At 43.8% G+C, this 15,961-nt stretch overlaps 1 protein-coding gene across 4 annotated transcripts in view; it reads left to right on the forward strand.

The window, feature by feature from the left end:
• Nucleotides 1–15,961, forward strand: part of DOCK8 (dedicator of cytokinesis 8) — a 229,918-nt gene that overhangs the window by 196,104 nt on the left and 17,853 nt on the right. For all 4 annotated transcript variants that reach the window (XM_077908265.1, XM_077908274.1, XM_077908284.1 and 1 more), the window contains 9 exons: nt 110–262; nt 1,341–1,499; nt 2,311–2,411; nt 2,772–2,964; nt 7,947–8,090; nt 9,505–9,636; nt 10,095–10,229; nt 11,643–11,732; nt 15,256–15,492. In XM_077908265.1, the coding sequence (XP_077764391.1) occupies nt 110–262; nt 1,341–1,499; nt 2,311–2,411; nt 2,772–2,964; nt 7,947–8,090; nt 9,505–9,636; nt 10,095–10,229; nt 11,643–11,732; nt 15,256–15,492 (1,344 nt within the window). The remainder of the gene's footprint in view (nt 1–109; nt 263–1,340; nt 1,500–2,310; nt 2,412–2,771; nt 2,965–7,946; nt 8,091–9,504; nt 9,637–10,094; nt 10,230–11,642; nt 11,733–15,255; nt 15,493–15,961) is intronic.

A 15,961-nucleotide genomic window follows, 5' to 3' on the forward strand; every position in this document is an offset into this window, starting at 1 on the left:
CTGGGCTTTCTGCTTCTCCCAGCAGACATGGCCTATTTCAATAGGCATCGAGTCCAGAGAAAATCTGAAAGTGCCAAGTGATGCCTAATGGCCTCTGTGTCTCTCCTAGTTCGGGGATCTGCTGTTTGAGGAGGAGGTGGAACAGTGTGCAGACCTGTGCCAACGAGTCTTACACCACTGCAGCAGCAGCATGGATGTCACCCGGAGCCAAGCCTGTGCCACCCTCTATCTCCTTATGCGGTTCAGCTTTGGAGCTACCAGTGTAAGAGCTCAGATGGCTGGGTGACCTAGAATCAGGAGAGAAAGTCAGTGCAAAACATTGGTGGAAGAAAGTTTGTAGGATTGCAATTTCCTTCTGTCCCATGTGAAGGAGACAGTTGACTAGATAGGTAGATAGCAGCTTTTGAATTTGCAACCAGAAGTGAATATAAAGACTGATGAATACAGTGGTTTCCATCTGTGTGTTTCAATAACAAGGGAATGCATATATGTAGATTAAAAGTTGTCATCTGTAGGGAAAAATACAGCAGGCAGGTTAAGAGTTCAGAAGCTTTTGTCTTGTTTCCAAATTCTGGTTGACTGTGGACGAGAATTTGAATGATTAGTATCATCTGCACTGGAGTTTTAATCGAAGCTTTGCAGCCTTTGGAATTCAACTTTATTGCAGAAGAGCGAACCTTTGCTTTAGTTTATCTAGATTTTTAGTTTATTTAAATTTGTCTAGATTTTAGTTTATCTAGAGTATTTATATCTATGGTCACATTAACAAGCATGCTCAAGTGCTCTTAAAAGATAAATTGGCCCATGGAAAAAAGGCAGGGTCCTCATAATATGTTAGGCATAACTATTTAAAATACTTAGGACATTTTCTCGGGGGCCCCTTGGATAAATCTTTCTCCCTAGAGCTAGAAGGGAAGGAGAAATAGAAAGTTACTGCCTGCCCAGAGTCCAGAATCAGAAAGTGTGGCCAGGGTGATGCTGTTCCTTTTTACAGTTTAAGTCAAGTCCCAAGAAGAGGAATCTTGGCACAAAAGGATACATCTTTGAGACCCAGATTTGTAGGAACCTTCCAGCCTTGCAACATGGAGGCCATCCAGTCCTCAATGAAAATTTAAAGGGAGCTGACAGATTTATGTCAGAGCAATATCCATTTAAGCCATTTAAACAATGATGTGAGTCTTGTGCAAAGTATACCTCGCATTTCATTGAGAAAAAAAGGAAATGATTGAGACAGAGTCAAAGAAACATTGGGGAGTTCCTGGTGTCTGGCTCCACTGCCTTCCATTATCCTCTAGCCAAGTGCCTCTTACTTGCTCCATCTTTTCTTCTTTATGACATAGAACTTTGCAAGAGTAAAGATGCAAGTAACCATGTCTCTGGCATCACTGGTGGGCAAGGCACCAGACTTTAACGAGGAGTACCTGAGAAGATCCTTGAGGACGATCTTGGCCTACGCAGAAGAGGACACTGCCATGCAGGCCACTCCTTTCCCTACCCAGGTAAACCAAAGAGTGTGCTTTATCTCACATACCGGTTTGAGGTCAGCCAGTTATATATAAACTGGTATATATATACGTGTGTGTATGTTGTGTAATTACATAACACATAGAATTATTTAACAGTTATATCTTATGCATAAGATATTTAAATGTTATGTATGCATGAGTATTTAATATATAGCACATTATATATAATATATATTATAAATATTATATATATATTATATATTTCATATATATAATGGATAGATATGAAATGTGAGCTAAGGTCCTAAGCTGCCATCTATTTGGTATAAAATACCCTAATGTTCCAGAGTACAGGTGAGAGCTCTTCCAGGTTGCAAACAGCTAAAAGCAGTTCAAATTAATTAATTTTTAAAAAAATTTTTATTGATTTATTTGAGAGAAAGAGAGAGAGAGCACAGAGGGAGAAGTAGACTCCCTACTGAGCAGAGAGCCTAACACAGGGCTCAGTCCCAGGACCCTGGGATCATGACCTGAGCCGAAGGCAGACACTTAACTGACGGAACCACCCAGGTGCCCTTCAAGTTAAACAAAAGGAAGAAAGATACTATAAGGATTCAGGGATAATTCATGGATCCCAACAGCCAGCTCACATCCAGGCCTCCAAAACACACGGACTTGCAAAGATGTAGGCCACACAGGATCTATCTAGACTCCCCTCCACCTGCGAGCTCTGCTCCCATAGAGCATCCCATCCACAGCTATCCCTCACCCTTCCAGTGCAGCCCTAGCTTGTTACCATGGATGACAAAGCCAGGAATGCTTAGAGGTGTACCCTTTCTTGCAGGTGGAGGAACTTCTCTGCAATCTGAATAGCATCTTATATGACACAGTGAAAATGAGAGAATTTCAAGAAGATCCCGAGATGCTTATGGATCTCATGTACAGGTAAACTTTTTAGATTTTATTTATTTATTCACGAGAGACATACAGAGAGAGGCAGAGGGAGAAGCAGGCTCCCCACAGGGAGCCTGATGTGGGACTTGATCCCAGGAACCTGGGATCATGACCTGAACCAAAGGCAGACATTCAGCCACTGAGCCACCAGGTCCAGCACACCCTCTGTATGGAGTGAAAACAACCAGACTGATAAATGTTTGCTTCCTCTCTCATTTTCTAGACATGTAGGGAGACACTCTTAGGGCGGGGAGGAGGATGGGAATTCTTGGGGGAAGAAAGTGGCCATACATGATAGGAAAACAGTGTCATGAACCAACTGTCCTTGAACCTTTCTCAATCTGTCCTCAGAATTGCCAAGAGCTACCAGACTTCTCCTGATCTGCGGCTGACCTGGCTCCAGAACATGGCAGAGAAACACACCAAGAAGAAATGCTACACAGAGGCTGCCATGTGCCTGGTGCACGCAGCTGCCTTAGTGGCCGAATATCTGAGCATGCTGGAGGACCACAGCTACTTGCCCGTGGGCAGCGTCAGCTTTCAGGTGAGGCACAAGCTCAGCTTTTCCTCTAGAGGAGTGGTTCTCAACCGGGGGCAGTTTGGCCTCCCAACCCAGAAGGCGTTTGACAGTGGAGACATTTCTGGTTGTTACAACTGGGGGTTGGGGGGATTGACATCTGACACGTAGAAGCCAAGGATGCTGCTGAATATTCTACAATGCATATCAGCTCCCACCACAAAGAATTATCTGGCCTCAAATGTCAGTAGTGCCAAGGTTGAAAGAAATCTGCCTTAGCTTATTATATCTGCCTCTTCTAATTGCTTTACCATATTCATTTTTTAAACTATTTACAATAAATGTAGAGTTGATGGGCACTCTAGACATTCCCAAACACTTGGATCCATGATTGCATTTGACCCTCCCCACCAACCAGTGAAATAGGCAGACAGGCAAGGTATTATCACTCCTCCTTTACAGATAACAAAACTGAGAGAGTAGCCTTTCTAAGGTCACTTAAACTCTTTCTCAGACTTGTAGTTGGCGCAGTACACCGACAACTGCGTAAGTATTTTCCAAACACTAGAGAAATGATTTCCCGCAGGACCCATTCCTTTGATCGCATGCCTCAGTTCTGTAGCATCCCACACTTCAGTCCCAAATCAAGGAAGAACCACATTGACTTGAGAAGGAGAAAAGGGAGCTGAACCACTGCTTTCTTAGGATGAGCTGAATATGACCCACAGTTAGCAAAAGGAAATAAATGGTCTCCTGGGTCTGAACATTAACTCAGGCTAGGATGCTTAGTGGCCACTTGGACAGCTTTTTGCTGAATAGTGTAATACAGTCTTTAGAGAAAATAAAAGTTTTATGAGTCCATTTTTAAGAGAGATATAATCTGCAGAAATGACTATCCTTGAAACCATGGACAATACAGAGCCGTTTGCAAGCCAGACTCACAGTCACTTACAAGTGTTTATCCTTGTTTGAATCTACATGACTGATTTTATAAAAAGCTTCTTTTCTGTATTCTTCAACACCATTTTGTGATGGCTGTGTGAGCTAGAGGGAGAGGACAATCTAAGTAGCTTCCCCAAGCTTTAGGAAGAAGTCACTGGAACCATTGCTGGGGGGCTGGGAGTTTCTGAGTTCCTAGAACTCTGTTCACCTGGGTACCTGTTTGCTTCTCCTCATTAACCCCTTCTTTCTTATGGCTTTCAGTAACAATAAGTGTTATTCTAACATTTCGTCCTCAGCAAATATCTTCTATTCTCAATTCAGAAATGTGTGTTATAGAGGCCAAAAATGAAATTCTTATCCAAAAAGCATAAAAAAAAACCACATCTGATTTTCATTTGCCTAAAAGCGAAGACAGTTACAAAAGTCATTTTAGATGTACCTGCTTCTTTCATCACATTTATTTTGTCTGTTTGATATTGTCAAGGATAAATATTTTAAGTGCTACTCTTTTAATTTCCAGAAAATCTTTAGGTTTTTTTTTACTTAATGTTGAATCAGATCATCCTCTTTCCATGCTTCATTAACTGAACTATTTATCGTTCTTTTATGCCTTTTTCACAGCTACTATTTTCTATTTGATATTTATCACTTAAGTATTAATGGCATTTTGTTATTGACTTTCATGTTTGGTAAGCTAGAGAATTCCAATTTCGCCTAGAATTCAGTCGATTTGCCTATGATAAGCCATGCCAAGGCATGATGGAATAGTTATTCTGGAACCAACAGAAAAACCCTACATTGTCCCTACAGGGGGGCAGTTAGCTCTATTTTTCTTCTATTTATTGAGCACTTACTGTGTCCTTGTGAACTTTACATTCTAGCCAGGGAGAATGACATCAACTAACAATTCCTTATTCAATTATAATTATGAATGCTGTAAGAAAGAGGTACAAGGTACCATGAGTGTTTATAATCTGACCTAGCCTGGGGGTCATGGGAAGCTCAGAAGGACCAGAAAGGGGAAGGGAAAGGCAGAAGGAATTGTGAACTATAAGGTCTTCATGATGCACAGAACATAGTGAGGTAGGTATTGTTCTCAGCTATAGAAGAGAAGCCAAATTATGTTGTTGCTTTTGAACCAGTTCTTTTCTCTCCAATGAGATGTACCAAATCTTTTTTGGAATTGTATGCTTTTAAGTGACAGAACACCAAACCTACACAGACCTAACATGGAAATGGAATTTATGAGCTTGCATGAGCACAGAGCAGCACCTACCAAACTGGAAGGAGGGGCCCAAACCACATCATCAGACCTCAGGATTATCACCACTTCCTGTCTCTGCTTTCCCTTTCATGGGCTTCACATGCTCACTGAGAAGTATTTAGGTCTATGCCTTTCCAGGCTCAAGACTAGGAGGAGAGAGAGATGGCTCATCACTAGCAGTTGCAGAGAAAAATCTCAATGCATCTTATTGGTTCTGACGGCCATATGCTCATCCCTGAGCCAATCATAATGGCCAGAGAAATGGACTGCTCTGGTTGGCTGGGCCAGAGTGGAGGTCCACACCTGGAGTTTCCCAGGAGGCTTTCTTCTGCAGAAGGACAAAGGACTTCTGGACCGCGTTAGCCACAGATGTCTAGAGTTGATTTCTTAAATGCTTTGTGCTCTAGTTTTCAACCTTCTTCTGCTCCAATAAAATTGAATTTTTGGAGAAGAATTATAAACTGGAGATAAATAAATCTGTGCAAGGAAAATAAACCTTGAGCCCACTAAATTCCAAGGCACTGAGATCGTTGACATTCTATGCCCCAGACTCCAGTGTTTATTCCACGAATGTAGATATGGATACAATCTCAGATACTGCTGTTACTTTTACCTCCCTGATTCTGAAGCCAAGAAAGTTTGCCAGAATCCTTCTCCCCTGGTTACAGCTAATAAGGCACCATTACTTCAGATACTTCAGCTCTGTCCCTCGACCTTAGAAAATTGCATACAATCCTAATAGTACTCATTTCTGGAGTTATTAGATTCTTTCAACTGAATCATTTGGACCTTCTGTTACTTCCAATTTGGAAACATCATAATAGCAAGACTAGGTTTGAAAAAAAAAAAAAAGCTGGCCACAAGAGATTCCGAGAGCCTCCTATATTGCTACATTATAGTCTTGAATGTGAAGATGGAGGACTGTGACAGCTGTCTTCCCTGATTGCTAGAGTTGATTCACTCAGTCTTCCTAGTCAGGCCAGGAGGCAGTGATTTTACCTCACAAGCCAACTCTGGTCAATTGGTAGTGGCCGTCTGGAGTGCTAAGCTGAAAGAATGTTTAGACTACATTGATCCTTGAACAACACGGGGGTCTCCCCACATAATCAAAAATCCACAGGTAACTTTGACTTTGCCCAAAACTTAACTACTAATGGCCTAGCATTGAGCAGACACCCTACTGGTAACATAAACAGTCGATAAACATGTATTTTGTATGTTATGTGTGTAATATATTGTATTTTTACAGTAATACCTAACTTCTCCTTAATACTTCTGGTATTTCTAAACTCTACAGTTTGTAAATTTTTTCAAATTGTTACAAATCTTAAAAAATCTTTCCAATGTATTTTTTTAAATGCATAGAAATGGACCTGTGCACTTCAAACCCATGATGCTCAAAGGTCAACTGTATATCTCAACTTCAAGGGAAATGGTGCTACACTTGGTTAGTTATACCTGTTATGAGTATAGGAGTAGGAAGGACTGACGTGTGTGCTACCTGTTTGCAATCTCTAAGCTGGGAAGATGTCCCATTACTTTTATTTTCTATATGAATTTCTTCCACAGCTGTGTGCCAAGTTGAAAAAAAAAAGATTCTTAACATGTCTAGAGTATGAGAGTCACTGCAAGGGCCAGAGCTGGGGTGATTGAAAAGGTGCCTAAGGGGCAAAATTTTAAGAAGCACTCACTTTTAGGGTCATGCAAGTTCAGTCATCCTTAGAAGGAGCCTGAGACTGAATGCCTCCCTACATGTTTCATCCTTGGTTTCTCACTTGGTTAACCCTAGCCCGGGCCCTGGTTACTGTACTCTCTGCTGCAGACTTTAAACTCTATGGTTTGTGTAAAGGAAAAGCTTATAAAAAGAACAAAATAGGAGACAACATTAAAAACAGTTGCATTGGGATCCCTGGGTGGTTCAGTGGTTTGGCTCCTGCCTTCGGTCCAGGGTGTCATCCTGGAGACCCAGGATCAAGTCGGGCTCCCTGCATGGAGTCTGCTTCTCCCTCCCTGTGTCTCTGCCTCTCTCTCTCTCTCTCTCTCTCTCTCTCTCTCTATGTCTCTCATGAATAAATAAATAAAATCTTTATTTTTTTTTAAGATTTTTATTTATTTATTTATTCATAGAGCCAGAGAGAGAGAGAGGCAGAGACACAGGCAGAGGGAGAAGCAGGCATCATACAGAGAGCCTGACGTGGGACTCATCCAGGGTCTCCAGGATCACGCTCTGGGCTGCAGGCGGTGCTAAACCGCTGCGCCACCGGGGCTGCCCAATAAATAAAATATTTAAAAACAAACAAAAACAGTTGCATTGCCATCAACATGGCCACCACAAGGACATTCTCATAGGTTCTTATCATATAAGATGGCTGTTCACCTGAACATCAGAGCAGTAGTAGCATATTTCAAAGGTTCACTGGGTGTTGAAACAAGGGGTCTAGTTATGTCTTAATTGGTCTTTGCCTTTTAAAAACCATGATCACTGCTGGACATCCCATAGGGTCGTTTCATGACAGTAATCCAGGTGTTGTTACACCGAGGAAGTGTCTTTTATGTGTGCCCTAAAGGTCAAAAGGAAAAGAAAATTGTAAGTTTTGAAGACCAGTTGCTCAAAGTGTCCTTTCAAAATGAACAGAAGCCAGAGCTGCTTTCTAGGTGGAATTACAGATATTGTATCATCACAGGCCCTGTCCTCACAGGGTCTTTGAATGTGGCTGCCTCAGGTCCACATCTTGGGTTCTTATGGTACATTTTGTCAGTCTGGTTCCCCTGTTCTCTGGGCTTACACTGAGGTCTCTTTCAGAATATTTCTTCCAACGTGTTGGAGGAGTCTGCGGTCTCTGATGACACTTTGTCACCTGATGAGGACGGCGTGTGTTCAGGCCGGTACTTCACCGAGAGCGGCCTCGTGGGCCTCCTGGAGCACGCAGCTGAACTCTTCAGCACGGTCAGTGCTCACGGGGATTCTGGGGCCTCCACATGGGCTGAAATCCCAGCATCATGGATGCCAGTCTTACCCCGAGGCAGGCGCACCCTGTGCTGGGGTGTGCAGAGCAGGGGGTGGCCCCCAATGACTTTGATGTATACACATTAGATCACTTCTGAAGGGAGCTGAGAAAGCCTTTCATCACTGCAATATTCTGGTTTTCATGGCTGGGCAGCAGTTACACTGTATTATTTCCATTTAAAAGGGTAGAAAAAGGCTTGCCCAGGGTTACATCACAAATGATGAGGCATGTTCTCACTCTCTCATTTTCTGTCTCTTGGAGAAAAATAGCAGGGCGGAGCCACTGGGAGGAGAGGGAAGGAGTAGATTCACCTTTCTGACAACTGGGTAATACTCAGGATTATCACAAACAGCTCAGAGAACTATGGGAGCCCAAATCCCTGAGACTCCCCTCATTCACCTAGCCTGGGTCTATGCACTCCTTTTTTTTTTTTTTTTTAAGACTTTATTCATTCATTAGAGACACAGAGAGAGAGGCAGAGACATAGGCAGAGGGAGAAGCAAGCTCCCTGTGGGGAGCCTGACATGGGCCTCCATCCCAGAACCCCGGGATCACAACCTGAGCCAAAGGCAGACACTCAACCACTGAGCCACCCAGGCATCCCTGGGTCTACACCCTCCTAATAAGAGAAAAAAACATAAGTAGATGAAGTCAGTGAGATTCAGGACAGTGGAGAAAGCGTCTTGCCTGTTTTCATGTTAATAATCCCTCTCCTCCCCGCCCCCCAGTAAATATCTAATACTTCACTATATTTAGCTGATCCAATTTTATATTCATCCTTATATTTTTTCTCTTTTCTACTTTTCATTTCGAGGTTTCCTACCCTACAACCTCTGTGTCTTAACTATCTTTTTTGTTTTAGCTATCTTTTCTTTTTTCTGCTTTCCATTTTGGGATTCTGAGAAAGTGCAATATACTTCTATTTTTCCTAAAATTCCAGAAAATGGATTGGTTAGAATCCTACCAATTCACTAAGGTGCAAAATTTTAAGACATGTGTCCTCCTTTCAGACATGTGTCAAACATCTGGCTTACAGGGTGACTGCTGATGACATTGAAATATGCCAAAGCTGTCTTCCTGAATGGTTCCTAGTCCCTGCTGCCAGTCTCCTGTCTGTTTTTATTCCTTGGGAAACACTTTTGCCCACTTAACGTCATCATATAGTACCATTCAGCGTGCGTCTAGTTTAGTTTGAGTGGTCCAGCCATCCCAGAGAAGCTCAGACATCTCTCCTTCTCTGTAAAATATTGTGGTGCCAATTATTAATCCATTCTCCAGCACATAATGAACTCTGGATGCTCTTCTTAACTTTCCACTGGACTAAATTCTTGTTGATTTTCTTCTCTTTCCAAGGGAGGATTGTACGAGACAGTTAACGAGGTCTACAAGCTGGTCGTTCCCATCCTGGAAGCACACAGAGACTTCCGGAAGCTGACATCCACACATGACAAGCTACAGAAGGCTTTTGACAGCATCATTAGCAAGGTAGCTGGGGATCCTGGCCAGCAGGTCCTGTTACCTGGCAGCAGGTGGCCCTGTCCCAGAGATAGTTAGTCCTGCTTCCTCTCTAGCAAGTGATTTGCCTTGAGCACATCATTGCTGTAGCTCTCCCTTACCAAATGGAGAGGAGCTAGAAATAGGCAGAGGACCAGAGTTCAGACAATTCTGAAAGAACGGATCTTGAATGATGGTAAAACCAGGAAATGTGAGAATTTTTAAAATTCACTTCAAAGAAGTCCTAGAAATCTTTCATGGCATTTCTTTATTATTATTTCCAAAGTTTCTTCCATAACCATTAAATTTTTTTAAAGGCAAGATTTTAGTTTATATTAGTCATAGGAACAAAATGCTTTGTAACAATAAGAGAAGCCTGCCCTTTCTAAGCCGATAGATCCTCAACGAATGACCTAACTAAAGAGAAATTGTCTTATTTTGCTCACCAGGGTCATAAGAGAATGTTTGGGACTTACTTCCGAGTTGGTTTCTATGGATCCAAATTTGGGGATTTAGATGAGCAGGAATTTGTTTACAAAGAGCCTGCTATCACCAAGCTTCCTGAGATCTCTCACAGACTAGAGGTAAGAAAAGTGCTTGACACTTTATACTTCACAAAAGCAAGGTAGAGTGGATCATTGCCTACCCCCAAAAAAGTGATGGATTCTTCATTGATCTGTATAAAAAATTTCCCACCTTGCATTTATAATATGAAGGCATTAGGTAAGATCATAAGGTAAAGCAGGATTTGGAGAGTTTTTCCCTAAGATTCTGTGTTTGCTCATCAAAGTTTGTGAATTTATATGATGAGTATTTATTTTCAAGTCTTCCCAAAAGTCGGTCAATGTCATGTGCTTTCCTATCACTCTCAAAATGTTAATAATAGTTTTTCAGCTTTAGGATTATTACCTTGACTTTTAATGTAGCCAAATTACGGAGTTATCCTGAGAAAGTGTTAGGGCCATCCTTTTGGTATCACCAGACGACACATCCCACTTCTGACACAGAGATGCCCACAATAGCCACACCATGAGCCGTAGCACAGTGAGCTCTTCCTTATGAGCTGATCCAAGGAGCCCCCATCTGTGGATTATCAGAGTCAGTGTCCCATCTCCTTTACTGGAAGCCCCAATTCCAACCTGCTGTCTACATTTGATCCATAATGTCGCAGACATGTTCTCAAAGGAAAGGCTAGAAAAAAAAGAAAATTACATAGAGAAAAGTGAGAAAGCAGACATGGAAAGGTCCAAGCCCTAAAAATGTAGAAGGAAAGTCAAGGGGTGCCCTACAAACAAAATCCCCTCGAGCTGAGTAACTGGGGTTTCTGAAGTGCTGACACTTAACTCAAGATTGATTCCTTATGCCTTCTTGCTAGTGCTTCAAACTTATGCTTTTCTGTGGCTATCACACTTAAAACACTTGAGTTGCCAAATTGTTCTTTATGCTATCCGTCCATGGAAAATAAGACAAGAGACTTTAATCCCTACATGACTCAAAGAGGCCTTGGCCCAGAGTGGTTGAGCAACTTGTCCAAAGTCACTCAGCTCATGAGAAGGAAGAATGGCAATTGACCCCAGGCCACTTGGTTCCCTAATATGTTTCTCCAAAGTAGAACTAGAAATGTATGCTTTGTCTTCTTGTGAAATGTGGTTTGTCACATTCTGGGAAGCCTAGTGGCCTGCAAGTTCCTAGGGTACAAAAGGCAAGAAGTAAGTAGTGCCATTCCCCTGGAGCTGCTTCAGGAAATACGAAGACATTGGTTGAATTAGAGTCAAGCACACTTGTTTTAGGGAAGCGTATACCATGCAGTGCTGCACTTCCTCAGATTTTTATTTATGTCTCCAGAAATGCTAACTTGCCCCATTAGCTCAGAGGGACTTCCAATAATCAATGAACAAATTCTTCCTTATGCTTGTTCCAAACTTATTCCACTTCTGAGATGCAGAGTTGCATTATATTAAAATAGTCTTTATAATCTGTTGGTTCTTCTTGCCTAGGGATTTTATGGCCAGTGTTTTGGTGAGGAATTTGTGGAAGTGATAAAAGACTCTACTCCTGTGGACAAAACCAAGTTGGATCCTAACAAGGTATGGGGAAATTTGCAAAAGAGTCGATTCCTTTGTTCTATCCCCCAAATCATAAAATGACCTCCTCTCTCTGGGCTCTCAAAGTTCTTTAAATGTACCCAAACTTTTTTTGTATAGGGCTCAACATGGTTAGATCTTAAAGAAACCATATTCAAAGGCAGGAACCCTAAGAGCTACCATTTATTAAACACCAGCTGTGTGCCTGGCACTGCATCAGGCCCCTTGTGTACCTCATTTCATTTCATCCTCCAGCCTTTTTTTTTTTTTTTTTTTTAATTTTTATTTATTTTATGATAGTCACAGAGAGAGAGAGAGAGAGAGGCAGAGACACAGGCAGAGGGAGAAGCAGGCTCCATGCACCGGGAGCCTGACGTGGGATCCCGGGTCTCCAGGATCGCGCCCTGGGCCAAAGGCACATCCTCCAGCCTTTTGAACTAGGTGTGGTCGTTCCTATTTTACAGATGAGACAATGGAGGTGCTTTGTCAAGCAACTTTCCAGGATCATGCAAATGTCAAGGCCAGCACTCAAGTTCAGGATCTGTCACTTTCAAACCCATCCTCTTGATCACCATTCTTTATTGCCTTTCTTTGCAAACTTTTCACAACTTCAAACATATTGAAACGAGGCAAGCTTCTCACTGCCAGCACTTTGAGGCACGGGGCTTTAGGCTGCAGGAATTTCTTCCAGTCCTGTGCAGGGCCCACCCAGTGACGTTGGGGGAATGAGGGAAAGGACTTGGACTGCAGCGCCCTCCCTTGTCACTTGGGAGGGTGTATTCTGTCCCATCCGCAGCTGGGTGTGCCGCATCCAGTTAGGACCTTCACCACCCCCACCCTGAGACCACGTCACCCTCCACAAGTTACAGGCTCTGGCCCCCACAGCATTGCCCTCTCTTCCACACCACCAGCATTGGGCCACCCGTGCTTCTGACTGAATGGTTACTAATTTGGGGGTTCCCACAGCAGCCCTCAGGTTAGGGAATTCACTAGAATGATTCACAAACCTCAGGCACGTGCCTTATGACAATTGCAGTTTTATGATAAAGGGTACACACAAGGCAGCAAGGTCTGGGAAGGACCCCAGCACTTCCATGCACCCTCTTCTGGAATCCAGGGACATCTCCCCTGCCCAACCCAGCAGGTCTACAAGTGCACCTGTCAGGAGTCCTGGGGTCTAGGGTTTAATGTCCAGGCATGATTGCTTATCTCGCAAGCCACATTACTGGACTCAAGTCTCCAGCCCCTGCCTCCCCTCCCTGGCAGAGGCCAAAGTCAGCCCAGAGTCCCAACCCTCTAATCACTGTGACTGGTCTTCTGGTGACCAGCCCCCATTCTGGGACCCACCAAGCTTGAGTCACCTCGTTAGAATAACAAAGGCCCTCCCATCCCTCAGGAAATGCCAAGGGTCTGGAAGCTGTGTGCCAGCAAGTGCAAATACTCGATATGTTCCTTATTGTATCAAAGGGTGCTGGCTTCCTGCTCAGCCTGCCCGTCGGAGACAGAGGCCTTCATGCGGCTGTCTAAGCTGCTGGGAATAATGCGAGCTCAAGGTATTGATTAAATGCTGGCGGACAGGGGAGCGTTTGCCATCTGGCAGGAATGGAAAGCTAAGAGGCCAAACTGTTCCCTCAGTTCTGTCCTCCAGGATCCTAAGGAGATGACGCAAGTAGGGAGGAATTGACCAAATTTAAGAGTTTGTTTTTCTGCATATTTCAGAAGATTTGCTCACTTCACACACCTTCCCTGGGCCAGGCCTAAACTAGTAAGTGTGGTAAGAGCCGAGCTAGGCTTTGACAGAAGTGTTGCAGATCCCTGGAAGATAAATGTGCACAGCACCTGCTGCGTAGTCACCATTGACGTCCCTGACACATGGTGTGCTTTTCACCTCCTTCCAAATGCCCAGTGCAGGTGGTGAGAGTTTTAAATGAGAAGCTGAACTCAGAATTACAGCCAGATTTCATCACACTAAGTAACGATTTACAGGCCGAGGTCACCGACATCCCCCCATCCCTTTCAGGGGGTGGGTGCTGCAGAATCAAAGGTCACTGTCATTCTTTTTTTTTTTTTTTTTTTTTAAGATTTTATGTATTTATTCATGAGAGACACAGAGAGAGGCAGAGACATAGGCAGAGGGAGAAGCAGGTTCCCTGCAGGGAGCCCAATTGGACTTGATCTCAGGATCGAGGATCATGCCCTGAGCCAAAGGCAGACACTCAACCACTGAGCCACCCAGGGGTCCTGTATTCTTTTTTTTTTTTTTTTTAAGAGGCTTGCTTTCTTACTAAGTGCGCCCTTCTTCATTTTCTTTTTTTTGTGTGTGTATGTACATGCATGTGCATTTTTAAATGCGGTACATGGAGGGCAGCCCGAGTGGCTCAGCGGTTTAGCGCCACCTTTAGCCCAGGGCGTGATCCTGGAGACCCAGGATCGAGTCCCACATCGGGCTCCCTGCATGGAGCCTGCTTCTCCCTCTGCCTCTCTCTCTGTGTCTCTCCTGAATAAATAAATAAAATCTTTAAAAAAAAATTAAATGAGGTACATGGAGTGAAATTCACCTTTCTGGTGTTTAGTTCCCTGAGTTTTGACAAACACATCTAACCACCACCACGAAGGAAAGTTCTATCACCCCCTGATATTTCCCCCTGCCTCTCCCCATCTGTATTGACCCCCTGACCACCTCTGACCAGCAATGATCTACTGTCTCTATAGTTGTGCCTTTTCCAGAATGTCATGTAAATTGAATCCTACAATAATAAGCGCAGTCACACAGCCCTGAGAGTGTGGCTGCTGTCCCTCCACACAGCGCATTTGAGACCCATCCATGTTGTAGTAGTTGTCCTGCTAAGTTGTGTTCTGTGGTGTGGCTGTACCACCGTTCAGTTACCCATTCCCACTGGAAGGACGTTGGGGTTGTTTCCGGTTCTTGTCTACGATGAACTCTCCTGCTGTAGACATTGTGTGTGGGTTGTGGTACGTACAGTTTTCATCTCTCTTGGATACGCCTATCATTTGGGGCTGCTGGGTCGTATGGTCAGTGTCATGTACCTGAGTGAGAAACTGTTACCCTACTTCAGAAGGGGCTGTACGAGTTTGCATTCCCACCCTTGGAATCTGAAAGTTCCAGCTTCTTTCCATCCCTGGCGGGGCCCAGTCTTGTCACTTGTCTCCAGTTTGGCCATCCTACTAAGTGTGTAGGGGTCATGGTTTTTCCAGAAAGGAAAGATTGTCTGTTCTGAATGGCAGTTGGCGAACTTCCATACCAAATTTCAGTTGGACCAGTTAGGGCAGTTTAGAGGGGCAGCTTGGAGACCTGACTTCACACGGGCACGTTGCCCTGTCCTTCTCACACCCTGTCTCTCCCTAGGGGTGCAGAGCAGGGATAGCTGACGTCTGGCCTGACGTTCTCAGCTTCTGTGGCTTCGGGGTGCGCACAGGGGTGGTGCAGCTGTGCTGTGTCCCAGCAAGCCTCCCCAGTGTATCCAGACGAGCTCATCTCCTCCTTCCCTCACCCTCTTCCCCTCAGGCCTACATACAGATCACTTTCGTGGAACCCTACTTTGATGAGTATGAGATGAAAGACAGGGTAACCTACTTTGAGAAGAATTTCAATCTGCGGAGGTTCATGTACACCACCCCCTTCACCCTGGAGGGGCGGCCCCGGGGAGACCTGCATGAGCAGTACCGGCGGAACACCATCCTGACCACCATGCACGCCTTCCCCTACATCAAGACCAGGATCAGCGTCATCCAGAAGGAAGAGGTAATGGCATCTGGAGCCAATGGGCTCCGGGCTGAGGTCACTGCTGAATGCATGAGTCTCCCTCCCAGGACGACACATACACACACACACACACACACACACACACACACACACAGACACCTCCTCCATGCTCCTTCATGGCAGACTGGAGTGAGAACCCAAAAAAAGGACACACTTGAAATATATTGTGGTGGTTATACTGTGATCCTCATGGCTCCAGGGAATCCCATTTAGACAGCTGCACATTTTATAGCGTCATTTTATATTTAAATATTTTATGTTTTGAAGTAATATCTTTAACTTAAATATAATGGCACAATTACAGTATTTAATACATATATTTTCATGATATGTTTATATGAAATCGATATTTAAATTTTAAATGGTTGATATTGAATTTTTAGATGTTTAGAAGCAAATATGTGATTCAGTCAGAGTTGTGTTATGAATTATGAGAGACCAGGAACAG

The sequence above is a fragment of the Canis aureus genome, chromosome 1 (assembly GCF_053574225.1).
Source record: "Canis aureus isolate CA01 chromosome 1, VMU_Caureus_v.1.0, whole genome shotgun sequence".
Lineage (NCBI taxonomy): Eukaryota > Metazoa > Chordata > Mammalia > Carnivora > Canidae > Canis > Canis aureus.